Raw genomic sequence first — 27366 nt, 5'->3', positions numbered from 1 at the left:
AGGTGAAAACCCCCACCTCCTGCAGCCTTGTTTGTAACTGTCACACCAAAGTCAAATTTCAGTCCGCCATCTTGATTCAAAATGGTCCCAATGTCCAAACGTAGACAAAGACCACCACCTCCACCTCGGGAACCTTTGTGCCAAGCTGGGTGACAAATAACTCAAGAGACATCCAGACTGGCACAATTGTGACCTGTCACACCGAAGAGGCAACAGAACTGTAGTCCCAACAACATCTTAGGATGGTACCATCTTGGCAGTCCTGTGTCAAATTCTCCATCTGTATAGTGTCATCAAATTTACTCTGTGTCCTTGCATTCTTATGTGTTCTGTGTTTCCTCACCTCTGCTGCACATGGAGGAGTCTCAATAGCTATGTAAATTGCATGTAGAGAGAAGTGAAATCCATGCTCCATAGGCCCCATAGATATTGCAGATTCTATGGAAAACAACAAATTGCATTTTAAGCAATTTTGTTCTACAACAATGCCAACGTCATTCAATCAGCATTACATTTTGCAGGAGTTTCAATAAACAGTGCTAAGAAATGGCAATACTTAAAAAAATATGTAGTATTGTGTCAGGTCTCTTGATTATTACACCTCCTTCTAACTGAGCAAATGAAATGTTTCATACTGAGAAAAGGAGCATGAAATCCCCTTTGAAGATTCCCAAAGCGATTTCACACCTGGTATACAGGAGTCAACATGCTTAGAGAACATTTGTACAGGCAAATATACTCAGTATGACCTGCTGGAACAAGCCACACTCAGCCAATTTGTGCAGGTGGAGATATTTAAGGACAAGACCTTTCACATTAGAAAGAAGAGATTTCTGCAGATGATAAATTTATTTGTAAAATTGTCAGGAAACAGAAGAATACTGTTCCAGGGTCCAGTAGTTTTGGGATTTTTTTACTATTAAAAAAATTAACATTGAATAGTCTCCATTTATTGAAGGACTGTGCCCCAGCAAAGAGTGTGGGGCTTTGCTAAGTGCCGGCTAACCCTACCAGGAAGAGGCACCTGAAATTAGTAAAAAGTTGAGAGCGGGTGCTTTTGCTGGAAATCTCAAAGCTATTTTAAAGGCTAACAAAATGGAGAGACAGGACATAACTGTGAAACCATTGAATTGAAAGTAGTCCACTTAGGCAAGCCATAAAACTTGCCCCACAGGCTATTCCCCAACCCCAAATGGTTTTTGGATGATACCTTTTTCTACATTCAGCTACAGTAAAGCAGTAAATAATCTTATGTGCACCCTGCTTCTCTGAATGTTGAAAATTTCCAGGGCTGCAGAGCTTGCCCAGGTTTGGTTTCCACTGGAAGAAGGTCAATGGAAGATTATTGTATTATTTAAGTTCATTTTTGTTGTTGTTGTTTAGTCATTTGGTGTGTCCAACTCTTCATGACCCCATGGACCAGAGCACGCCAGGCACTCCTGTCTTCCACTGCCTCCCGCAGTTTGGTCAAACTCATGCTGGTAGCCTCGAGAACACTGTCCAACCATCTCGTTCTCTGTCGTCCCCTTCTCCTTGTGCCCTCCATCTTTCCCAACATCAGGGTCTTTTCCAGGGAGTCTTCTCTTCTCATGAGGTGGCCAAAGTATTGGAGTCTCAGCTTCAGGATCTGTCTTTCCAGTGAGCACTCAGGGCTGATTTCCTTCAGAATGAATAGGTTTGATCTTCTTGCAGTCCATGGGACTCTCAAGAGTCTTCTCCAGCACCATAATTCAAAAGCATCAATTCTTCGGCAATCAGCCTTCTTTATGGTCCAGCTCTCACTTCATTTACACAAATACAAATTGAGCATAGGTAGACACTATCAAGCCGAAAGCCAATGCCACTGCTCCAAATCAGATTTCCAGATGACACCAAGCACCCTCAAAACATTGTTAGCTTTGGGCAGGCACCCCCAAACTTGGCCCGCCATCTGTTTTGGGACTACAATTCCCATCTCTCCATGCCCACTGGTCCTGTTAGGTAGGGATGATGGGAGTTGTAGTCCCAAAACATCTGGAGGGCCGAGTTTGGGGATGCCTGGCTTTGGGCATCTTTAGCTAGTATATTCTGCAACATGTAATTGACACAACAGTGTAGCATCGAAGGTGGATTTATATGGCCCAGCTAGGCATCCTTGCAGTTTCTTAGTTATTCTGTGATGCTTCCTCAGTGTGCAACATTTGAGAGGTGCTCTTTCAACAAAGCACAACAAATGTGAGACAATCCCCCCTTCTACCAGAACATGATAGACACTAAGGGATGCGACTCTTAATCTCAAAGTTGTGGGTTCGAGCGTTGCAGGGGCTGGACTAGATGACCCTCTTGGTCCTTCTCTATTTATTTATTTATTTATTTATTTATTCGCTTGCTTGCTTGCATTTTCAAAAACAGGAACCCCCCTCCCCTCCCCCTGTCCCACTTACAACTTCGTACCAAATACAGCATGTGTACATAGACCATATGATTTCCCTTCCACCCTTTTCCTGGTTCCTTTGCTTTTCAACTACGGTACTCTGCATAATCCACATCTTTTTTTAATAATTGACCAATTTGTTATCTATTAAAAACTCTTATCTATTTCAACTCTGCTGGATTTACTCGAGACCTGCTAAGCTATGTATTTGTTTATACTGGTTCTCGAAATATTCCATAAACATTTTCCATTCCTCCTTTTATTCCTTATCTTCGTTTTCTCTTATCCTGTTCATCAGACCAGCCAGTTCAGCATATTCGAACATTTTACACTGCCATTCTTCCTTAGTGGGTACTATCCTTGTTCGCCACCTTTGTGCCAATAAGGTTCTACCTGCGGCAGTGGTGAAGTGGTCCCTTCCAATTTGATTATTCTAAATGGCTAAGAGTTTGAATTGGGCCTGTTCAGCTAATGACCTCATCTTCCATGATTTGTGATATGAAAAGTTACAGGATTTCAGCAGGAAGCCCGACAACTTTGCAAGGACTATATAAAAACGAAGAGCCATTCTGGCCCCATTAACTCTCCTCAATCCCCTCCTAATCTTACATCAATACCAAGAGTTAAGAGAGTTTGGTGATTAAACTTTTAACTTTAGTCCCATTTAGGCCATGGATATTAAACTGGATTAAATGCCAAATCCTGGGGCTTAACTGATTTGTCAACGAGGCTATTGTTATAAGAATTCTAAGGTCTCCAAAATAGAATAAATGTTCATAAATGTAGAAGGCAAACCAATACGTAAGTATATAAAGCACGTGTCTGAAATACTACAGGGGAACAATCCTGAAGCCATTTTGACTTTCCCAAATTGACCTCAAATTTTTCTCTGCAAGGAGGAAGGAAATGGAGAAAGCTTTCCAGTTGCCTTTGGACTGTAGGGGCTTACACCTCTCTGTAAATACAGCCAGGCAAGTATCTGTTAAGCTGAGCACACTATCAATATGCGTAAGAGATTCAGGAACTAAAGTACTTGCCATCTCAAAGGACTGGCCAGGCTACCCAGAAAATACAACCAAGAAAGGCATTATCAGGTATACTGGCAGACAGGAGAGAAGCAACACACATTTCTGCTGGAGACCACCTCCTTCTGTGATGTATGTGTGATTTTTTGGGGGGTAGCCTTGGGCTATGGGGTGAGCAATTTCAAAAGTCTTTATGGGGCTTGCACACCCTTGTTCGGGGTTCTCCTCGCTCCTGCGTGTGGTGAGTGGGGACCCTGTTGCAACAGTTCATTTCCTTTAATAAAGCTCAGGCTTACTAGCCACTTGGCTTTCAATATACTCTGGTTGGCCTTTGCTTTCTCTCCGACCAATAGAGATCTCCTGAGGGACTGTATATGGGCTCTAGATACCCGTAAGGAAATTAGAGGCATTTTTTTTATAACACTGTGAAGTGTCGATGTTGTAAACAAAAATTGCCCTTTTCCCTTATGGGGTATCCAGGAGCCCATATAGAGTCCTTACATAGGTTCCCTATTAGTAGGCGAAAATAACAGAGGACAACCAGAGAATATTGAGAAGCAAAAGCAGCTAGTAAGCTTGATCTTTATTGATCTGTTGCAACAGGGTGCTCCCCTCACTCGCAGGAGGAGGAGGAACCCAGAACAATGGCGCGCGAGGCCTTATAAAGACTTTTGAAATTGCCACCTTGTAGATCAAGACCACCCCCAGAAACATCATACATACATCACAGAAAAGGCGGTCTAAAACAGAAATGTGAATGTTGTTTGTCTCCTGTCATTGTTTATCTCCTGTCTGGCAGGTTACTTGATTGGATTTCCTGGGGAGCCTAGCCAGTCTTTTGTAATGATAAATACTTAGTTCCTGGGCCAGGTCACAGGCTCACACCCTATTCAAACACAGACATACCCTTAAGAGAGGATTTGTGAAGGAAAAAGACAATGGGGAGGCTTTTCCACTTTGACCTTACAGAGAAAACATTTGCTCAGTTTAGGAATCAAAATGGTTCCAGGTCGATCTTCCTGTGTTGATCTATGTATGTGCTTGGTTGGTATACTTATGAACATTACCATATATCTAAGACTTCAAAATTCCTATCACATCAACATACCAGCAGCAGAAACATCAAGGGTGGAGAGAGGAAAAATATTTCTTTCCCTCCATCTTACCAGCATTATGCATCTCGAGAACGTGTTGCATTAGCATCTGTGCTGAGCAAGAAGCGACATTTTTGGCCTACAAAAGTCATGTCAGGAGTGAAGTCCCGTTGCTCGGTCCCTGCTCCTGCCAACCTAGCAGTTCGAAAGCACGTCAAAGTGCAAGTAGATAAATAGGTACCGCTCCGGCAGGAATGTAAACGGTGTTTCCATGCGCTGCTCTGGTTCGCCAGAAGCAGCTTAGTCATGCTGGCTCCCTCAATGAATAAAACAAGATGAGCGCCGCAACCCCAGAATTGGCCACGACTGGACCTAACGGTCAGGGGTCCCTTTACCTTTACCTTAGAAGACAATAGCAACTTTCCTATGATTATACTACCCAAACATGCTACTTTTCAAGGACTTTCTAAGTTCTAAGTTGACCTAATAACATGGAATACGATGATGTGGTATTGTAAAAATTGGGCTTTGGCTTTTGCTGCCGAACTCTCCAATGGGACTCTTGAGTCCCCTAAGTCCACGATCAGTCAGAGAAGAATGGACAGAGGCAGAATCCAGTGGAAAGCAAGGCAGATATTAATTTTTTCTCTTGCAACAGAGTTCCCTCCCCTCCTTCCAAGGAGGGAGAGACCCTGAACAAAAGGGTGTGGGAACCTTTAAAGACTTTTGACATTAGCCAAAGACCACCCCAAAATCATCATACATAAACCATAGGAGGTGGTCTGCAGCAGATATCCTGTCTGCCAGGATACCTAATAATGGTCTCTGGTTGCTTTACCTGGCAGCCTGGCCATTCTTTTGTGATAGTTAATACAGTACTTTAGTTCCTGAATCCAGGTCCCAGGCTCACCCTATTCATACACAAAGACAGGAATTGTAGGCAAAAAGACAATGGGAAGCCTTTCCCCATTTCCCTTCCTTACTGCAGAGGAATATTTGAGGTCCTTGGGAGAGTCAGAATGGCTTCAGGATTCCTCTCCTGGACTATTTCAGACACACGGTTTATACATATTTAGATATGAATATTTATTCTATCTTTAAAAATTTTATAGCAGTGCTGAGTCGACTTTGAACATATGCCGCTCTGTTGTCTGGAAAGCTCTAATCTGGCGTGTCTCATTTCATCTGAATTTACCTGCGATAACTGGCGCTTTAAAAATTGCAATTTTTGGCATTTTGCAGGCTCTAGGCTCACGTCCACACAGCTGCTAATGTTACAGCCTTATCTTCAGAAGGAATAAGTGAAGACATGACTCTTCCTCTTCCTGAATGACAAACTGCCAATATAATGTATATATATATATGCGCACAAATATATATATATATATATATATATATATATATATATATATATGTGTGTGCTTTCGTAGATTTTCACGGGTACAGGAATGCAGGTTTTGGTGTCCTCGGGTGTCTTCCCGTGTAAAAGTTGGGGTGTCTAGGCGACGTTTCGACGAGGTCTCACTCGTCATCTTCAGGCTGGTGCTTTCGGCTTCTTGTTACTGGAACAGAGCCGGATCTCAGTGTTTGAGTTCCTATAAATACTGTAGAGGGGGTGTGGTGTATAGCCTCCAATGTTCTGGGCAGAGAGGAAGTTCCCAGGCTAGTGTGCCTTTTCTTCTTTTGTTCCTTAATTACTTGAGAGATATCTTGAGTGATTTCTTGAGTGATATCCTGAGTACCACTTAGGTGGGTCATTAGGTGTGGATTAGTTGTTAAAGTCTTTGTGTCTTGACCTCTTGAACTTTGTGAAGAGTTTTCCTGAGAAGATGGCTGTACTGTATTTAGTTGTGCTCTGGCTTGGCTTCGTGTATAGGGGCGAGCTGTGGTTTTGTGGCTTGTGTCAGCCAGATCTGTGTAGGGATTGCAGGGGGGTGCAGCATCCGGAGGTGCCACCATGGATTGGCTACTGGATGGTGTCTGTAATTCATCTGTGGAGAGGGTCTGGGTTTGGGTCTGGTGTGGTTGATTGGTGTTGGCGTTCTGTGTGCCTCTGGATCTGGTGTCAGTTTTTGTGGGGAGGGCTAATTTCCAGATGTCTGGCAAGCGGGATGTGTCGTCACGCTTGTTCATGTTGTGAGGGTGTTTCTCTATCTCGATGGCTTCCATGATTATTCTCTTGTGGTGATGTTCCGTGTTAAAGAGCAATTTGGAATCTGCAAAATTAATTTCGTGTCCTGTTTCTTTCATGTGTTGGAAAAGAGAGGAAGTTTTTTCTTCTTTTTTGACGGCATTCTTGTGTTCTGCGATACGTGCATTTATTCGTCTGTTTGTTTGTCCACCTAAGTGGTACTCAGGATATCACTCAAGAAATCACTCAAGATATCTCTCAAGTAATTAAGGAACAAAAGAAGAAAAGGCACACTAGCCTGGGAACTTCCTCTCTGCCCAGAACATTGGAGGCTATACACCACACCCCCTCTACAGTATTTATAGGAACTCAAACACTGAGATCCGGCTCTGTTCCAGTAACAAGAAGCCGAAAGCACCAGCCTGAAGATGACGAGTGAGACCTCGTCGAAACGTCGCCTAGACACCCCAACTTTTACACGGGAAGACACCCGAGGACACCAAAACCTGCACATATATATATATATATATATATATATATATATATATATATATATATATATATATATATATATATACTGTGTATATATACCTCGCCTTTCCCCCAGCCTGTCTCAAGGTGGCTGATGGATAAAAATAAAAGATAAAAATAAGAACTGCTAAAAGCATAGGGGGAAATCCCTGCCCTGAGGGGAATCATGGAACTAGAAGGATCATCTTCGTCCAACTTTGCCCACAGCCATCACGGGTCGGGCTCGAACCCGCAACCTTTTGATGAACAACCGAAACGCGCTGATCTATTGTGCCACAGGGAACATTTCTCTCCCGGCGCGTTGGGCTGCGCGCGCAGCCCGCCAGCGACCCCTGCTGGCTCCGGGAGGGAAGACTCTTGCGCCGCGGACGGCCGCGCGTTTCGAAAAACGAGCCGGACGAGGGCGCGGGATCTTACCATAGAGCCTCGGGTAGAGGCTAGAGAGGCGCCCACTTCCGATCCGGCTTCTTTCCCCCTCCGGGCGCGCCGCTTCCGGTGAGCGCGGGCGGGGCGACCGGCGGTGCCCTGAGCCGCTTCCGAATCGGTCCGGCTGGCTGGCATCACCCGCTGCCTCTGCCGCCCCGATCGCCGTCGAAGACGGGCAGGAGGTGCCGGTGCCGCCGGGCTCGCTCTGGACCGGGTGGAGATGCTGCGGGGAAGCTGAGCGCGGGAGGCGGAGAGGGAACGGGCGCCTGACCCGCCGCGATCGCCGAGCTCCCGCTCCGTTTTCGCCCACCTGGATGCAGGGGAATCGAGGTACACATATCCCTCCCCCTTCCCCAGGTTCGTGGCTTCCCCGACTGTTTAAATCTTATGCCCCCTGACGCTTTCACACGTGACGCCGGTCGCGCCTCTTCCCGCACGTGTGAATGCCGCTCCTGCGGATCAGAACGGAAAGGGCTTTCGGGATCGCGTCGCCGCCGAAGCGGGTTTCGAATCTAGAACGTGGGGACGCGCACGCAAGCAGCGTGTACAGGGTTTGACATGTTAGAGACCTGGAGCAACTCCTTCCTGGCCTGTGCTGTGTGCGAACAGTGTCCTGTGATGGATGGGGTGCGAAAAAGACTCCCGTGCGAAGCGTGTCGCGTATTAACCAGGGTTGTTTTCGGTTAGTCAGCGCTGGACTTGTTCCATTACTTTTGAGAAAGTGGATCTCGCGTGTAGAACTTTTCTGGGAAATGGGAAGGTGGCTTTGCAACATCACTGGAATATGCTCTGGTGCGTGGGCATAGTTGGGGGGGGAGGGGAGGCAGCTAAATCAATACAAATCTGAGGTTGTCTCTCTCTATCAAAAATACTGGCTACACCCATGTTCTTGTGCATAGGCTCCTCCACCAGACCCGTTGAGGTGCATTTCTCTTAATGCGCAGCATTGAAAAAGAGACTTGCGCTAGCAAAAAGACTCTTGGGCCAATGGGTGCACAGCTTTGCATATGACCCCAGACCTGTTCTAAATCTCAGTCTATGAAAATGCCTTATAAACTGGTTTGTAAGGTCAAACGCAAATCCTAAAATGTAAATGGCTTCTATCTTGTATTGATACTATTCCTGTGTGTGTGTGTGTGTGTGTGTGTAGGGACAGTGTAAGGGAGGCAAAAAGTGCCCTGTGTGAAAATTCCTTTTAATTCTTCTCCCCCATAATAACAACTGATTTAATTCACATTCGAAATTGAAGGTCATCATTTATGAAAATTCCTTGAGGGCATTTGTCCTTTCCCTGTTGCCTTAATAACCGTTAGGATTTCTGAGAGTATAAAGATGTGGCCAATGAACTGTTCTTATACACTTCAATCTTGCCTGGAATGTTTGCAGTTTTTATGAGTTGGAGAGTTTTTATAAACTTCTCTCCTGTTTCTTGCCTCTCCCTCCTCTTAAAAGTGTTTATTTTCCTGTTATGCAAATTTGCTATTCCTAGTGGCTTCCCCTTTGATTCATTCTTTCATCATTCCGTTATCTTCTCTTCCCGAATCAGTACCCAATACCGTATAAAAGGATGTTCGCCAGGGGATGTTAATGTCTTTTAAATCACAATATTCATTTCTGCTATTGAAGCTACACTTCTTGCAAGAAATGGGTTTGCAAGCTGGTCTTTAGAACAGATATGTAATGTGTGTGTGTTTGTTTGTGTGTGTGTGTGTATATATAATGTAAATATATTTCAATGTCCATCCACTGGATTTGCAGTGTAATCCCATGTACACATTACTTTGGGAGTAACTTTCGTTGAGTTCGGGTGCAAATGCTTCGTCAAACAGACTTCAGATTTGTCCGATAATAATAATAATAATAATAATAATAATTTATTATTTATACCCCGCCCATCTGGCTGGGCCTCCCCAGCCACTCTGGGCGGCTTCCAAAAGAATATTAAAATACTATGATACATCAAACATTAAAAGCATCCCTAAACAGGGCTGCCTTCAGATGTCTTCTAAAAGTCTGGTAGTTGTTGTTCTCTTTGACATCTGGTGGGAGGGCATTCCACAGGGAGGGCGCCACTACCGAGAAGGCCCTCTGCCTGGTTCCCTGTAACTTGACTTCTCGCAGTGAGGGAACCGCCAGAAGGCCCTCGGTGCTGGACCTCAGTGTCCGGGTAGAATGATGGGGGTGGAGACGCTCCTTCAGGTATACTGGACCGAGGCCGTTTAGGGCTTTAAAGGTCAGCACCAACACTTTGAATTGTGCTCGGAAACGTACTGGGAGCCAATGTAGGTCTTTCAAGACCGGTGTTATATGGTCTCGGCGGCCGCTCCCTGTCACCAGTCTGGCTGCTGCGTTCTGGATTAGTTGTAGTTTCCGGGTCACCTTCAAAGGTAGCCCCACGTAGAGTGCATTGCAGTAGTCCAAGCGGGAGATAACCAGAGCATGCACCACTCTGGCGAGGCAGTCCACAGGCAGATAGGGTCTCAGCCTGCGTACCAGATGGAGCTGGTACACAGCTGCCCTGGACACGGATTTAACTTGTGCCTCCATGGACAGCTGTGAGTCCAAAATGACTCCCAGGCTGCACACCTGGTCCTTCAGGGGCACAGGTACCCCATTCAGGACCAGGGAGTCCTCCACACCTCCTGTCCCCCAGAAACAGTACTTCTGTCTTGTCAGGATTCAATCTCAATCTGTTAGCCGCCATCCATCCTCCAACCGCCTCCAGACACTCACACAGGACTGTCACCGCCTTCACTGGTTCTGATTTGAAAGAGAGGTAGAGCTGGGTATCATCCGCATACTGATGAACACCCAGCCCAAACCCCCTGATGATCTCTCCCAGCGGCTGCATGTAGATGTTGAAAAGCATGGGGGAGAGGACAGAACCCTGAGGCACCCCACAAGTGAGAGCCCAGGGGTCTGAACACTCATCCCCCACCACCACTTTCTGAACACGGCCCAGGAGGAAGGAGCGGAACCACTGTATGACAGTGCCCCCAGCTCCCAGCCCCTCAAGACGGTCCAGGAGGATGTTATGGTCGATGGTATCAAACGCCGCTGAGAGATCCAGCAGAACCAGGAAACAGCTCTCACTTTTGTCCCTAGCCCGCCGGAGATCATCAACCAGTGCGACCAAGGCAGTTTCAGTCCCATGATGAGGCCTGAATCCCGACTGGAAGGGATCCAAATGGTCCGCTTCTTCCAGGCGTGCCTGGAGTTGTTCAGCAACCACTCGCTCAATCACCTTGCCCAAGAATGGAAGATTTGAGACTGGGCGATAGTTGGCCATCGTGGCCGCATCTAAAGATGGTTTTTTAAGAAGCGGTTTGATAACCGCCTCTTTCAGTGGGTCTGGGAAGGCTCCCTCACGGAGGGAAGCATTCACCACCTCACGAAGCCCATCACCCAGTCCTTCCCGGCTAGCTTTTATAAGCCAGGATGGGCAAGGATCAAGGAGACAGGTGGTTGGTTTCACTCGTCCAAGCAGCCTGTCCACATCCTCGGTGGTAACAGATTGGAATTGATCCCATGCAATTTGACTAGACAGGACTCTAGCACTCTCCCGCCCCGGCCCTGCTCCCACGGTGGCGTCTACCTCTTCCCGAATCTGAGCGACTTTATCTGCAAAAAACTTTGCAAAATCATTGCAGGAGATCATGTGGCCCGTACTGGGCCCCGATGTAGCAGGTGGTTCCGCTAAATTGCGGACTCTCCTGTTGGGTGTCTGAGGGCCCTGCTCCTCCTGCCACTCACCATCTGTTGCCTTGGTTACTTGACAGATTGCAAGAATACTTTGTTTGCGTGCTAAAGGAGTAGCAAGGAGTTGGTCTCTTGTTAAATATTGGAGTCTTAGGTAGAGTGCTGAGAAATAGATGAGAGAGAGAGAGAGGAATGAAAAAATAATTCCTAGGTTCCTGTGACAGACACATTTCCTCCTATCTGGCTTTGTCTGATAGGTGGTTAAAGATAATTTGGCAGCTGCTGATAGGCTGCCGTGGCAGAGGAGTGTGTTTTGTGGGGGGAGACAGGTAAGATGGTTGCAGAACAGGATTCCTGTTTGACGTTGAAAAGTTAATGTCCAGAACTGTTTATTTTAACTGACTCACATTGTAATTACGGTTGGGCACGTTAGCACAGTAGTATAGCACGCCCCCAATCCATTATAACGTTGCTTACAGCCTTTTTGAATTCACTGCATGGAGATTGCTTCTTTCACAAATGCTCGAGAGCCAGTGTGGTGTAGTGGTTAAGAGCGGTAGTCTCGTAATCTGGGGAACCGGGTTCGCGTCTCCGCTCCTCCACATGCTACTGCTGGGTGACCTTGGGCCAGTCACACTTCCTTGAAGTCTCTCAGCCCCACTCACCTCACAGAGTGTTTGTTGTGGGGGAGGAAGGGAAAGGAGAATGTTAGCCGCTTTGAGACTCCTTAGGGTAGTGATAAAGCGGGATATCAAATCCAAACTCTTCTCCAGAGGTAGGAAGAGAGCCCCTGTGCTCAGTAGGAATTTGAAGCCTCATTCCACCTTCTGCTGTAGGGCCAGCAGATGCTTCTGATGCAACAACGGTCGCAAGTGTTGACTCCTGTCCTGAACTTGGCTGAAGGACGCTAGCATCCAAGACTTGCTGAAGCCTCTTGGGCGCGCATGCTTATGCTTGGACAGGAATGGGGAACCTGTGATCTTCCAGATGTTGCTGGAGTTCAAATCCCATCATCCCCGACCGTTGGGCAGGCTGTCTGGGGCTGATGGGAATCAGAGTCCGGCAGTGCTCGTTTCCTGCCCCTGTGCTAGGGTGACAGAGCCATTGCCACCACCAGTGTCCTTGGCCCAGCCCTCAACTGCATACAGTGGTGCCTCGCAAGACGAAAATAATCCGTTCCGCGAGTCTCTTCGTCTAGCGGTTTTTTCGTCTTGCGAAGCAAGCCCATTGACGGCTTAGCGAATTAGCGCTATTAGCGGTTTAGCGGCTATTAGCGGCTAGCAGCTTAGGAAAAGGGGGGAAACTCGCAAGACATTTTCGTCTTGCGAAGCAAGCCCTTAGGGAAATTCGTCTTGCGAAGTGCCTCGAAAAACGGAAAACCCTTTCATCTAGCGGGTTTTTCGTCTTGCGAGGCATTCGTCTTGCGGGGCACCACTGTAGATCTGTTCCCCAGCTCTGCTCTACCTGTCGGTGCTGCAGTAGTGGAACTAAGGGTGAGTTATGGAGTCAAGTGTCCTCTTGTAACGGGGCAGTGGAAACTAGCACGCGATTTAATGCTTTGCAGCAAATGTGCGAGAGGGCATGAATTACACTCCCTTGAGAATTCTCTGGTCTGTGATCTGATCTCAGTTTGCTTCGAAAGAACAGGAAGGAGAAAGGCTACGGAATAAAGCTCTCTGGCCTGCTAAAGTTAGCCACCGTTGTGTCCCAATGGAGCATGTGAGTCACAGCCAATTTAAATCCCATTGCTTTTAATGAAATCCATGACTAACTTTTAATTGGATCAGAGCCTTTCTCTAATAACAGGTCTACTGGCTTCTTACATTTATGTTTCTGTTAAGCTTGGCAAAGCGGTGTCATGTGGTCAATGAGTCCAGCTAATCAATACTTATTTAGAATGCTGCTTCATTTCTGCCCCCTTTTAAAGCCACTCAGCCCCTGAAGTATCTAGGATTCAGGTTTAAGAGGGGTAACGCCTCTGGTGGGGAACCCTCAGCTCTCACCTGTGGCTCCTAGAACCTGTCCGCATGCAACAGCAGTCATACCCCGGGAACGGCTAAACCAGGTGAGGGTACCTGATGGGTCTCAAACCCTCGGTGAGTTAGCGACTTCCCCTGGCATGAGAAGACAGGCTCTGGAGACTTGCACTAATGCCCATTAGATAAATAGCTGGGATTTGGTAACACTGGAGAATTTGTAGTGTATTTGGTGCCAAGATGGATTGTGTTCCATCCTGCACTAAAAATAATGCTTGGGAAGGTGAGAGCTTTGTCATTCATGATTATAGGTGCACTGTGGATTGATCAGTGATTTTGTTCCCTTGCCCCTTGTGCGTTTGTCCTCCTAGGTGTGTGACATCATACTGGGTTCATAAGGAAAGGGTTAACTAATGGTAAAATGACTAACCTATAGGAACCCAAGGGGAGGAATTAGAGTTAAGAAGTCAGTCTGGAGTTAGAGAAGGGAGAGGGAGGATATGTTTTTGGGTTGGGCTAGTCTGATGTGAGAGAGTGAGAGAATCTGTTAAGAGGAGTCAGTCAAACAGTTGAGAGAATCAGTCCGAAGGTATTAGGAAGGTATAGGCCGGTAAAGAAACTAGCATAAGAAACTGGCAAGAAAATTAACTGCGAAACCATACTTGTTAATGCTTACAAAATAAACTTGCTTATTTGATTTAATTTTAACAACTGTCTGGACTCCGTGTGTACCCGAGAGTAACGGGTTGGTGGCAGCGGGGAAGCGATCACAGTGGTGGCACAGGGATCAATAGACCGTCAAATGTCCGGGGACCCTGTGTGATCGCTACAAAACTCCATACCAAACAACCACATGGGAGTCCATTTCATCTATATAAAAGCATTTCATTGCTGATAGTCTTCCAGTGTAATCAGAACCCTGCCAATATAGTGGATTTCAAAATATGAAAGATCTCAGCTATTCTGCATCTTAGTTAGCCTCTTCCCTTTCTCTCACTTGCGTTGTCCATTTATTAAATACTTTAGTGCCCACCTTTGTGCTTTTTGAGCATTTAAGGTCCCCAACTCTAATTTGTGGGTTGCCATCTGATTGGATTTTATTCTGATGCTGATCTGATTTTAGGATATATTTTAACTGATTGCCTGATGTTATGTTATGTGTTATACATTTGATGTTAGCCACTCTGAACCCAGTTTTGGCCGGGGAGGGCGGGGTATAAATAAAAATTATTATTTTATTTTATTTTTTTATCTTGTCTTATCTTATTTTGACCTGCTTCATTTCCCTCCAAACCTGGTTATGAATTATTTAGCCTTCTCTGACTCCAACGAATTTCAGCATTACCATGTACCCAAATAAGTTGCAGCACCTTTCCAGTGGCTATGCTGTCAAAGAGAATTAAGTTTCCAAAATGCAATGGGGTGATGGAAACAGAGCATCTCCCTGAGAGTTTAGGTGTATTTGAAACACCTTTCATGACCGTAGTCTCTTCCTTTCAGCATCTCTGCTCATTATCCTGTTGCAAGACCTCTGCAATACAAATAAACGACTGCAAGAGGAACTGAAGGCCAAGGTAAGATTGTTCATTTGCTAGATTCTTTCTTTCTTTCTTTCTTTCTTTCTTTCTTTCTTTCTTTCTTTCTTAAACTGTGCTTTCACAAACGGAATTGTGTTTGAGTTTTAATGTGTTTGAATTTCCAGGGAAACTTCCAGCAAAATGATTTTAAGCCCAGCTTGGTAACTGCAAATGGGGAAAGCAAATAGTCGTGGAATTTACATAATTCATGGCACGCTTTGTATTTTAAAAGCTTTTTAGGTTGTGAAATCTAAAACAGTATAATGTGGGAGACTTCATAGCTGTTTCATAACTGCAAGAATGCAAGTTATGGTAAAAAAAACCAAACATTTAAATATTATTGCCAGGATCTAATCTTCTGGCCAGAGCCTGGTGTTACCTTGGACAGCCAACCCCTGTCCTCAGGTTGAATTCTGACTCCCACCAGCAATAGCCAGCATGTCCAATGGTCAGAGATGGTGGAGGGGAATTGCCAGAAGCAGTGTTAGAAACTCAGGTATATACCGTATTTTCCACTCTATAAGACACACCAGACCACAAGGCGCACCTAGTTTTTGGAGGAGGAAAACAAGAAAAAAAAAGATTCTGAATCTCAGAAGCCAGAACAGCAAGAGGGATCGCTGCACAGTGAAAGCAGCAATCCCTCTTGCTGTTCTGGCTTCTGGGATAGCTGCGCAGCCTGCATTCGCTCCATAAGACGCACACACATTTCCCCTTACTTTTTAGGAGGGAAAAAGTGAGTCTTATAGAGCAAAAAATAGGGGAAGCTAGGTGCCAAATGGCTCCTTAAACCAGGATTACAGTTGCCAAAATGGAATGCCTAGTTGCCGTTTGGGGGTCAGATGGCTTGAAAGTTGTATTTTTCAATGCAACTTTTTGGTTCCTGAAAATCGTTCTGTGCAGATAAAATATAACGGATAGAATTCTACAGGATGGGCTATTAGTGTGTGAAAACAGTCAAGACTGAAGGAACCCCAGGCATGCGCCGCATGGTCGCAAGTGGCCAATAGCCAGGTGCGAAATGCGCCTGGCGAATTTTCAAATGCAAGGCTGATCTTGGTTAGCAAGTGTTCCTAAATCCATCTTTGCTTGGTAACACGAACTCTCAAACAGGTGGGGAATAGCAGTGCTTAACCTTTCTGCTGTGATTGCTGTTCATCTGCAGCCAACTCTCTTGGGGTTGTTTTTCCCCAGACACCTGTAAGCTGTAAGAAAATCACAAGAGCTTGTTGAGTATCTCAAGGGCAACAGAGTTGTGGGAATAGTTAAATAACAGCATCTGTTTCCAGGATCTTAAGTTGTGTATTATTGGGCTAGGTCACATGATGCTTTTTTGCTGACCCATAAAATGTGAAGTCTCCATAGCCATTCTTATGACTAAAAGGGCCATGGACTCTCAAGTGAAACAGAGATTAGTGACATTGGCAGGAGATTATAAAAAGCGTGAGGTTGGCATGTGCCTCAAAAAGAGACTTAATCTTGATTTAATTTCACGCTGCAAATGTTGATAGTTGCTTTAGCCAACCAAGAAAATAACCGTTAATGCAGATGCCTGATATCCTAGGGCAGGGTGCCTTTTCACTTCAGTAATTTTATAGAACTGGGGTTATTAAATCCCGTAGAGTTTTCTACTCATCTTGCCACCTCATTTCAGTTGCGATGGGAATGTTGAGAAGCTCAGAAGGAGCGTTTTTTAAAAAAAATTACAATTTTATTACCATTGGGCTTTCCTCTCTTAAATACAGAGTGAATATATGAAGGAAGGCGTTGAGGAATCTGCTGAAGATGAGGCGACTGAATCGGAAGAAGACTTTGAATTTAATGAAGGAGTTGGACGCCTTCCCAAAAGTCCCTGAAAGCTACATAGAGACCACGGCAACTGGAGGAACAGGTAACCCCTGCTGGCAGATTAATTTCAGTTTTCAAGAATGGCGTCCAACCCAAGTTGGGCCGCTGTTGAATCATTTGCTCTACCAAGCTGCATTAGCAAAATAAAAAAAGGATACAAATATTAAAAAGAGCAAGCTGTCGCACAGTGATTTTCAAACTTCACATTAAAGAAACTTGCCAATATAGTTTTAATATGGTTTGAGAAAGGTAATGGAGGCCCAAATTGGTTCTGCTCAGAACTGCACCCAATTTTCTCCCTCTTCTTCTACCCCCAGTGGTGGAGGAACCCTCTCCTATTCCATGCCCAGGACAGAAAATCCAAATGGCACTCCTCCATTTAATAATGAATAAATAATTTGCCATTTGCTGCCCTTTCATCCTATCTCAAAATCTACCATCTGAGACAGGTTTCCAAACCCTACCTGATGTTGGGTCTAGCCTTGATAAATAGCTAGCTGCCAATTCACCTATGTAGCAGTTTCTGGGATACAACTGAGGGGATATGCCAGAGTTTGTAGGCGGCGTTAAATGAAGAGAAACACCATTTGTGGCTGCCTCTTTCGCCCTCTTGCACAGGCAGGCTATTACTCCAAAGTACCCAAATAATACCTCCCTCCCCACAGAATTTTGGGGGGTTGTGCCAGAGGACTTGCTCCCCAAGAAGTGTGCGCAGTCTTGGATTCCTTTTTGAACGATTAGCATTGTTACCTTTTGCTTGCCCGAATGATTACTCAGCCTTAATGAAAAGGCTGCTTTCTGAATACCTGAACTGAACACATTGTGCTACAGAGAGTCCTCTAGTCCTTTTCTGGTGCTTTTCATGTGTGCTCTTTGCTCATTAGGAGGAAAAAAAAAAAGGTTGAGAATTTGCTTTTTAAAACCTGTAATTGGTACAAAAAGCATTCTTCCTCTCTCTTTTGTCGGCAGAACTTTTCCGGGTTTTTGCATTGCAAGAACTCATTGGGCTTCTTTTACTGAATATGGTGTGCCCTTTCCTACCACGGATCAACCCCTTCACCCATTCTTATGATTTCTCAGATATAGAATTTGCAGGTTCTGTATTTGCGCTCGCAGGTTTCCCATAATTGTTTGGCCACTGCGAGAAATTGGAACAGGATGCCTGGGCCAGATAGGCCTGTGCTCTGATTCAGCAAGGCTCTTTTTTGTTCTTGTTGCTTGGGTAGACCATTGCCTTTTAGGAATAACAATTGTGACATTCACCTAAGCGCTCCCCTTCCATGTCCTTCAAGGGGCATCATGAGAACTGATCAATCACACTGAGGAGCGGGAAAGGGGAGATGAATTAAGGGACACAAGGTTGGGCAGTGTGTCTGGAGGTCCTGGCCTGCCTAGACAAGACCCTTCTTGGCCTCTTTGATGTGGTCCGAAGGAAAGCAGAGCAAGACATTTGGCACCAGCTTAGCTCCAAGAGTTGCCAGAAGGAGGCTTGCAAGGCGCCATCCGGCCATCTTAGGATCTCCACTCTGGATTTGTGTAGGGTTTCCTCCTCCTGAAGATAATAATAATAATAATAATAATAATAATAATAATAATAATAATATATTATTTATACCCCGCCCATCTGGCTGGGCCTCCCCAGCCACCCTGGGCGGCTTCCATAAAAACCAAAAATACAGTAAAATATCACACGTTAAAAACTTCCCTGAACAGGGCTGCCTTAAGATGTCTTCTGAATGTCAGGTAGTTGTTTATCGCTTTGACATCTGCTGGAAGGGCGTTCCACAGGGCGGGCGCCACTACCAAGAAGGCCCTCTGCCTGGTTCCCTGTAGCTTTGCTTCTCGCAATGAGGGAACCGCCAGAAGGCCCTCGGCGCTGGACCTCAGCGTCCGGGCAGAATGGTGGGGGTGGAGACGCTCCTTCAGGTATACTGGACCGAGGCTGTTTAGGGCTTTAAAGGTCAGCACCAACACTTTGAATTGTGCTCGGAAACATACTGGGAGCCAATGTAGGTCTTTCAAGATATCCCATAAGGCAGCAGAGGTTTAGGATCAGAGTCCCCCCCCCCCCCGATGGGCTACTTTCCCAGGTTTCTGAGGCCAATCTGACTCTCATTTCCCCTCGACGGCACATGCAGAAACTGTCTTCTTGACTGCTGGACCCACTGCTGGCTTTGTCTGCTCAATCCACCAGAGTCTGTATTTGCATGCAGGGGTCTCTCTCTCCTGGTTTAGTCGCCCAGTTGAAGCTGTTCTTGGGGTGTGGCTGCTGTCGCATGCGGACAGCTTCTAGGAGCAGAGTAGTTTTTTCTGAGTTTGCATCGCTGTCCTGAAGCAGAGTAGGGAGGAACTTTTCAAACTGCATCGCTTAATATATTCATGTGTTTAGTAGAAAGTGTGTTCCACATTCCCTTTTTTCTCCTTGCAAATTTAATGGATATTGTATTTATGCTAGTTCTTTCTTTCTTTCTTCCCAGTTTCTTTAATAGCGTTTACAACGATGGCTCTCTTAACCATAATGGAGTTTATGGTCTATCGAGACACCTGGATGAAATATGAATATGAAGTAGATAAAGATTTTACAAGGTAATTTTTCGCTCATTTGCTTTTCAAACCTGTGCGGATTGCATGCTGTTTTACGCTTCCTAAAAACATCTTGGCTGCAATAGCTTTCAGATTTCCATTTGAATCCAGGATGCCCTGGTAACAGCAACGCCCAGCTGCTTGAGAAGCTGAAAAACAAAATTATTACCTATCTCCTGGGGCAAGAAGAATTGAGGAGAGGAAGCATGGCATTTAGTCAGAGTCCAACAGATGTGACCGGTTACCTGGGGATAATTCGTGTTATTCTGGCAGCACGAGAACCATTACTGTGTGGCTAAACTCCATGCCTTCTCAGTAATGTCTGTAGGAAGAAATCACATGACGATTGATTTGGTTACTTCTAATGTGAACGTTGTCCTTGAGCTTGTGATCAAATCCACCACCTAAGCCCATGAGGTTGCTAGTCACATCCTGTAGGAATTAATGTGCTTTCCTGCCTTTCAGAATCAGCTGCCATGCTGGTTAGGCACTTAGTATTTAAAAGTCTGACACCATTGGATTTGCATGTTCTTGCAGTTATCCATTTGCTGTTGGCCATGGTTAAGAGTGCAGGGACGCGGGTGGTGCTGTGGGTTAAACCACAGAGCCTAGGACTTGCAGATCAGAAGGTCGGTGAGCTCCTGTTGCTCGGTCCCTGCTCCTGCCAACCTAGCAGTTCGAAAGCACGTCAAAGTGCAAGTAGATAAATAGGTACCGCTCCGGCGGGAAGGTAAATGGCGTTTCAGTGCGCTGCTCTGGTTCGCCAGAAGCGGCTTAGTCATGTTGACCCGGAAGCTGTATGCCAGCTCCCTTGGCCAATAAAGCAAGATGAGCGCAGCAACCCTAGAGTCGGCCATGACTGGACCTAATGGTCAGGGGTCCCTTTACCTTTATGGTTAAGAGTTAAAAATGGCCTGCAGGATTGTGCAGTCATTCCCCTCAAGAGTGAAGTCTCCTTGCCCTTTCCCACAAGATTTCACCTTTATTTACCTATTTTGATTGATTGATTGATTGATTGATAGAATTTATATACCGCCCTATACCCAGAGGTCTCAGAGCAGTTCACAGGACAAAATCAAAATATAAAACCAATGTATATCTCCTTTCCTCACAGAAAAGCTCAGGGTGGCTAACAATCATCCTTCGTTAAATAAATCATTCCCCTTTGGCAGTATATGTCTTGGGGTAAAATCCTAAAAAAAAACTCAGCAACTTTGGGGTAGAATTGTAAAAAAATTTCAAAAACTTCAATCCTAAAAAGAGTTCAACAACTGCAGTCAGCCCTCACACTTGTTCACTTCATCAGATCTGGTCCTCTTTGAAAAAAGTTTGGGCACCCCTGGTTTAAGGCTTCATTGGGGCCCATTTTGGGGAGTTTTCCACTTGGTAAGTACTGGGGAAAGAGTCCTTTCAGTGGTGGCATCCTGGTTATAAAATTATTCCCCCCCCCAATACTTTTCATGCCATTTTCAATCAGCTGAACACCTTTTCATTCCGTCCAGGGTTTTTAATCTGCTATAAGTCTATTTACACATAGATTCACTAAGGGCCAAGTCTCTTCAATGTGTGCGTGTGAAATGAAAACATCTGAATCTCTACATCATGTTATGTTTATCTGCCCTTTGTACAGTTCAGTCTGTGCTAGTATACTAAACTCCATAATCCAGCCTATAGCTGACAAACCAGTAGACCTACAGCTCGCCTGGGTTCTTCAAGATGTGGATCCTTATATTACCCTACAGGTTGCTAAATTCCTAACAGCCGTCCTCTCGTACAAGAGACGGAATGGAATGTTAGCTGATTATTGATAGTTATAAGAATTTTCTATAATGACATCAGATATCGATTTTAGTGTAGTGCCTAAAATTTTTAATTGTAATCTTAAACTTTTCTTATGAATAGCTAATATCTGTCCTTGTGAGTCGTGAACTGTGTTATACTACTTGTGGTTTGTACGAGTCCGCAGTTTTATTTGATTTGTTTTGTTGTGTTGTGTTTCATGATGGGCGTAAAGCCGAATAAACATTTTTATTGAGTCTATTTACCGTGATTTTTGAGCTGTTTGAAGCCCTGACTTCAATTCTTGTTTATGGCCCAACCCAAGTACATCTTAACCACGGTTAATCTCGGTGCTATAACAGTGGTTAAAGCTTGCAGTGAATTTGTAATTGATGGGAAGAGAGCATACAATTCGCCACTTGCTCCTAGTCTCTTAAACATGGCTAACGGGTAGCCTGCCTCGCATCCCCCAAGTTGATAAATAATAATAATATTCAGATCAGAGCACATTTTGCCACGTGTCTGCCTGCTGGGCATCGCTTGGGGGAATCATCAGCGTCTTGCCTCTCTGTTTGAAGCCGATGTGATCTTAATGCTTTGGCAAATAATAGCTGTTGTGCATTTTGGCTCCTTGCATTGTTGTCATGGAGATAATTGGCTGATGTCAGCATCAGTCTAATGAGCAGGAGGTGCCTGGAAATTTTGAGATGCTGTACCCCTTGGTAAGAAATCCCAGGTGAATTATCTTGCCTTGTTTGACCAGTTAAATGTGGGGGCTCCTTCCTAAATCTATTGAGTTGCTTCAACTTCCTGTTCCTTATATAACAGAAAAAGAGTACAGTGGTGCCTCGCAAGACGAAATTAATCCGTTCCGTGAGGCTCTTCGTATAGCGGTTTTTTCGTCTTGCGAAGCAAGCCCATTGACAGCTTAGCGGATTAGCGCTATTAGCGGTTTAGCGGCTTTTAGCAATCAGCTGTTAAGCGGCTTATCAGCGGAACAGCTGATAAGCGGCTTAGTGGCTTAGGAAAAGGGGGGGAGGGGAAAAAAGTCAGAAAAACTCGCAAGACATTTCGTCCTGCGAAGCAAGCCCATAGGGAAATTCGTTTTGCGAAGCGCCTCCAAAACAGAAAGCCCTTTCGTCTAGCGGGTTTTCCGTCTTGCGAGGCGTTCGTCTTGCGGGGCACCACTGTATTTTGAGTGTTTCTGCCTTTCCACCTTATCCAAGGCTCTGCATATCTTTCAATATTCCTTCCAACCTTTTAAGAAGCACTGTGATAGTTCACGGTATTATGCACACGGAAGTCACTGAATGTAGGTACTTTCGTAGGAGTTTCTTCCGATTTCTTCAGACGGGTCTGTTCAACTCGCAGATACAACCGCATTTATCCGGTGCTGATTTGTATGTAGAGACGTTACGTCTTGCTTTAAATAGAAATGCAATCTTGATTCCTTTCCTTACTTCCTCTTGTGGGTGTGAACGCAAGCAGAAGTGAAGCAAATTATAAGCATCCCTCCCATTCAGATAGCTTAATTGAGGCTTTCTGCGAGGAGAAATGCTTTGCCAAGGTGAGATTTTGCAGTAGTCATTGGCCTCGAGTGCAAAATGATCAGCATTTTAACTGGACATAGATAGAGCACCAAGCAGAATGTTCTTTACTCGGGAGCCACAAACAGCAATTTGAAAGAGGAGCAGGAATACAATACTTTGCGGTCATGAGATGTTCACTGCACTTCTGGGGCAGCAGTCGCATGTGAGATAGCCCAAACATAATAGCTTTAATACTACAAACTGTGATTTGGGAGATTAGGGACTTAGCTCGTGGTTTGCATGCAGCGTTATGTGCAAACTGAGGAAGGGCAAACATGCAAGAAGCAAAGTTACAGGGAACCAGGCAGAGGGCCTTCTCGGTGGTGGCGCCCGCCCTGTGGAACACCCTCCCATCAGATGTCAAAGAAATAAACAACTATCTGACGTTTAGAAGACATCTGAAGGCAGCCCTGTTTAGGGAAGTTATTAATGACTGATGTTTTAATGTATTTTTAATCTTTTGTTGGAAGCTGACCAGAGTGGCTGGGGAAACCCAGCCAGATGGGCTGGGTATAAATAAATTATTATTATTATTATTATTATTATTATTATTATTATTATTATTAATTTGTTACAGAAGTCAAGAGGTGACGCCCACCATTCTTTTGCAATGTGGCAAATGCCTCTCTAAATCTGCCTTTAGCCTTCTGGCTCAGAATTCACGGTACACACTCGTAGTTTAGATACAAATGATCTGCTGTCTCTTATGAAACATGTGAGCCACTGTATGCCATAAGAATTACACTCGTACCTTGGATCCCGAACGCCTTGAGAGTCGAACGTTTTGGCTCCTGAACACCACAAAGTGAGTGTTCCAGTTTGCGAACGTTCTTTGGAACCCAAATGTCCGACGCGGCTTCCGATTGCGTGCAGGAAGCTTCTGCAGCCAATCGGAAGCCGCACCTTGGTGTCGAACGTTTTCAGAAGTTGAACGGATTCCGTTCGACAAGCAAGGTACGACTGTATTCTACAGCAATCTCACGTAGCTTTTGTGAAATTGACATGCTGTGTCTTCTTTTCCCCCCTAGCAAATTAAGAATCAATATAGACATTACTGTCGCAATGAAGTGTCAGTGTAAGTATTCTGATGCAATGCTGTTAATTTTTTCAGTTTGAAATTACTATTTTTGTTACGGTAATAGGAGGGCACTATCTATTACCCACAAAAACAAGAGTTGATGCCAAAAATTGTGTCCCCGGGACTGTGTGATCATTTACCTCATGGCACAGGGATGTTAATTTTAGCAATAATTTCTTTTTTAAATACACACACACACATACGTATATTTCCTTTTCCCTTTTTATTCAGTATTAATCCAAAAGAAGTGATGTTAAAAATATAATAAATAATAATAATAATGGAAATATATTATATATAGCTTTCTCGATCTACATAATAATATCTGTAAAGTTTTACTGGAATGGATTATAATAAAATGTGTGGATTTACATTTTCTAGTACTTTATTACACTACCCCATTTTTCTATAAAACAAACTTGATGTAGGAAATCTGCTCAGAGCAAGTGCTTTCTATATTTCTAAGTGCAGACATTCCTTAATTCACAAAGTAAACCTGATTTTTCTGCTTTTTCTCTGATATAAATCCTCATTTACTAATGCTCTGGACTAAGTTCAACTTGTTAAGCAGGATGAGCTTTGCATCACATAAAACTTTAGATAATAAGACATTTGTGGGTTTTTTTCTGTTGCCTCTAACAATTATGGTTTTTACTTGGAAAAGGGGAAATAATCAACCCAGTTCTGTCTTTGGGGGGGGGGGGGAAGAATCCATTCTTTTCTTACTGTAAGAAAAAGAAAAATAGAATTGCACAATGGAGCTAATATAAAGCAAAATGAGCTGAAATAATCCCCATATACTTTGCGGCAACCTTCTCCTGAACTAAGGCATTGTAAAATTTGCTTGTCCTTTTTTACTTATCAGACGTGCTGACAGCAGTCTGTAGCAACAAACCACGCAAGGCTTTGCTGTCATGAAAGGACTGTGACATTTCCAAAGTCCTCATTAGGAAGTAACGGGTCACTTAAGGTGCTGCAATTGGGCGGCTCAAAAAACTCACCATTGCACAATCTTTTTTCACGTGTGCGGCGCCAAAGGTCGCCGTGACAAACTGAGATCTCCTTAAGAGGCAGAAGGAAGAAAACCCGACATTTTTCAAGACCAACCGTTAGAAAAAGAGCTGTTAGATATGCTGGTTTTACAGGCCTGTTTCTATTCTTACCTGCCTGCCTTAACATTTAAACTTTTTTTGCAACAGATATTGGGGCTGACGTTCTAGATCTGGCAGAAACAATGGTATCCTCTGCAGATGGATTAGTTTACGAGCCAGTAAGTTCGCTCCATTCTATTCATAATGACCGCTCCCCGCATAAAATGGGGGGCGCCCTTTGCGTGGACGCGCGCAGCCCCCGGATCTGGAGCGGCTCCATGAGCTTAGGCTTGGCTTCGCACTCCCTCAGGTGGGATACCTGGAGGTCTCCGCCTACCTCAGTCAGTTGTCCAATCTCGCCTGGGGGAAGTGTTGCCAAGGAGACCAGGCCAAGTAGGGGAGGGACTACCTGCCCACACAATAGAGGGAGGATCTTACCTGGGAATCCTCACTTGGCTCCAGAGCCGGCCCATCCCCCCCCCCACTGGATAACCCTGATGCTCCCTAGGTCCCCAGCTGGGGACTGGAGAGGGATAACGCCCAATGCCTGAGCCAAGGTCTACCCACATTTGAAATTTAATAAAGTTGTGGCCAATTTAACCCCATAGCATGTTGTCTTGAGCCGTTATTCCACGTGACGGGGGGGGGGGCGCCCGGGATCTGGGGGACTCCGCCTGTCCACGCAAAAGTTACAGTTAGCCGCTAGTTTGTTTTCAAATGTAGAGGGGCATAGAAAACTACTTTTCATTTTAATGAGCCTAGGCAAAGATCCACAGTTCGCAGAGGCCATGTGCACAAGGTTTAGGGGTGTAAAACAAGATGGATGAACCTTAGAGAGGGGGCACGATGCCTGGGTCCCCCCTGCTATTGTTGGACTACAACTCCCATTATCCCTAGCTAGCAGGACCAGTGATCAGGGATGATGGGCATTGTAGTCCAACGACAGCGAGGGACTTGAGTTTAAGAAACACTGCCTTACCAAGTACCATAAAAGTCCTTGTTCCAAGGATATTGTAGTCCAGATTTTAGACTGGCGGGTGGGGGAGGTGAGGAATGGCAAGAATAGCAAAGATTGAAGGCAAGTTCACGCATTAACATAAGCTTACAGTGGTACCTCGGGTTACATATGCTTCAGGTTACAGACTCTGCTAACCCAGAAATAGTGCTTCAGGTTAAGAACTTTGCTTCAGGATGAGAACAGAAATTGTGCTCTGGCACTGTGGCATCAGCAGGAGGCCCCATTAGCTAAAGTGGTGCTTCAGGTTAAGAACAGTTTCAGGTTTAGTACAGACCTCCGGAACGAATTAGGTACTTAACCCAAGGTACCACTATAGTTTCATTTGAGGATTGATCATTGCAGTAAGGAGGCGGTGCGAAACAGCGATGGCGGTCCTCTTCACTCTCTGAAGAGGGGCTCCGCAGAAAAGGGTCGCTCGCTGCGGCATAGCGGCGACCCGTTAGGAAAAACCACGGGCAGAGGGAGCCCGTGGCCGTGGGACTCGGCGGGCGCCAGGAACCCCCCCAGAAGTGTCGAAGGGACCCCGAAGGGACCCCGTAAGGCGAAAGGGGGAGCGGCGCTGTGAGTTCATCGCTCTTTCTGCGGGAGGCGAAGCCGCGCGGCTGCTGCTGATGAGCGCCGACCTTTCTTCCTGTGAACATCAATTTGGCAAGTAACATACCCGTGAGTAAAGTGAACTACAATTTGGACTCAAAATATTTTTTTTCCGGGTTTGAAAACGGGAGACGAGTAAAAGGAAGTCCGTCTCCCGATACTGCTTACAAGATCAAAGCATAGACATAGAGGAGCGCTGAGGCGTTTAAGGGAACTTTGTAAAGTGGAACTATTGTGCATTTACAGAATTTGCAGTCTTCTTATTTAAAAGACTAAGAGAGATCTTATCTTTGCCTACGGGACTTGTATTTGGAATTGTTTCAAGAACGCAAGTCGTCGGGCTGTCAGTGCGTAACTGAGCTGTCAAACTGCGGACTACAGTAACAAGATTTTAAGTTGCTACATATATCGAGACTTTAAATGTTTAAAACACTGTTGCAATTACCACTCTGGCTCCTAGCAGCTTTAGTTTAAAAAGTAGAGGACTCTGCGAACCTTCCTTTTGTCTTGGAATTACAAATTAAAAAAAGAGATCATAGAAACTTTAAATGGCGGAAAAATCCTCTCCTTCCCTGAAATTTTAAGATACTCCCCCTAGAGGATTGTGGAGTTACAGAGGCCTGGGAAACATACTTTGTTTGGAATCTCTGTGGTTTAATTGTCTATACTCTGGACTTGCTTTCTCATGGAATAAAGGATAACTTGACCTTGAACAAGAGGCAGGTGTGGAATGAGTGGCACAGGGAAAACAAGAGCAGCAAAAGCTAGAGAAAGAGAAAAAGAAAAAGAAAGGAAGCCTGTGCAACTTGTCCAAACAACCTTAGCTCATCACCGCAGATCATCTGTTCCAACCGTCCTGATAGCACAGGAGGTGGAGGCCGAACAGCCTGCTGAAGAGGACATGGCAACAGGAG

The 27366-nt window shown here is 45.0% G+C and overlaps 2 protein-coding genes across 2 annotated transcripts in view; one reads left to right on the top strand and one right to left on the bottom strand.

Annotated features, from left to right (window-relative positions):
- Window positions 1–7528, bottom strand: part of LAMB4 (laminin subunit beta 4) — a 67084-nt gene extending 59556 nt beyond the window's left edge. Inside the window, exons 1-2 of the mRNA XM_081878457.1 lie at window positions 7255–7528; window positions 304–438 (exon numbers count right to left, since the gene is read on the bottom strand). The gene's annotated coding sequence lies outside the window, so the exon portion shown is untranslated. The remainder of the gene's footprint in view (window positions 1–303; window positions 439–7254) is intronic.
- A 199-nt stretch (window positions 7529–7727) lies between these two features.
- The window catches only part of ERGIC2 (ERGIC and golgi 2), a 42743-nt gene continuing 23104 nt past the window's right edge, over window positions 7728–27366 (top strand). Inside the window, exons 1-6 of the mRNA XM_081878507.1 lie at window positions 7728–7950; window positions 14796–14869; window positions 16618–16763; window positions 19198–19306; window positions 23700–23746; window positions 24949–25019. Coding sequence (XP_081734633.1) covers window positions 16658–16763; window positions 19198–19306; window positions 23700–23746; window positions 24949–25019 — 333 coding nt within the window. The 5' untranslated portion in view covers window positions 7728–7950; window positions 14796–14869; window positions 16618–16657. The remainder of the gene's footprint in view (window positions 7951–14795; window positions 14870–16617; window positions 16764–19197; window positions 19307–23699; window positions 23747–24948; window positions 25020–27366) is intronic.

This window comes from Podarcis erhardii (genome assembly GCF_964252035.2).
Source record: "Podarcis erhardii genome assembly, chromosome: 10".
Taxonomy (NCBI): Eukaryota; Metazoa; Chordata; class Lepidosauria; order Squamata; family Lacertidae; genus Podarcis; species Podarcis erhardii.
This window is presented reverse-complemented; position numbering and strand designations above follow the sequence as displayed.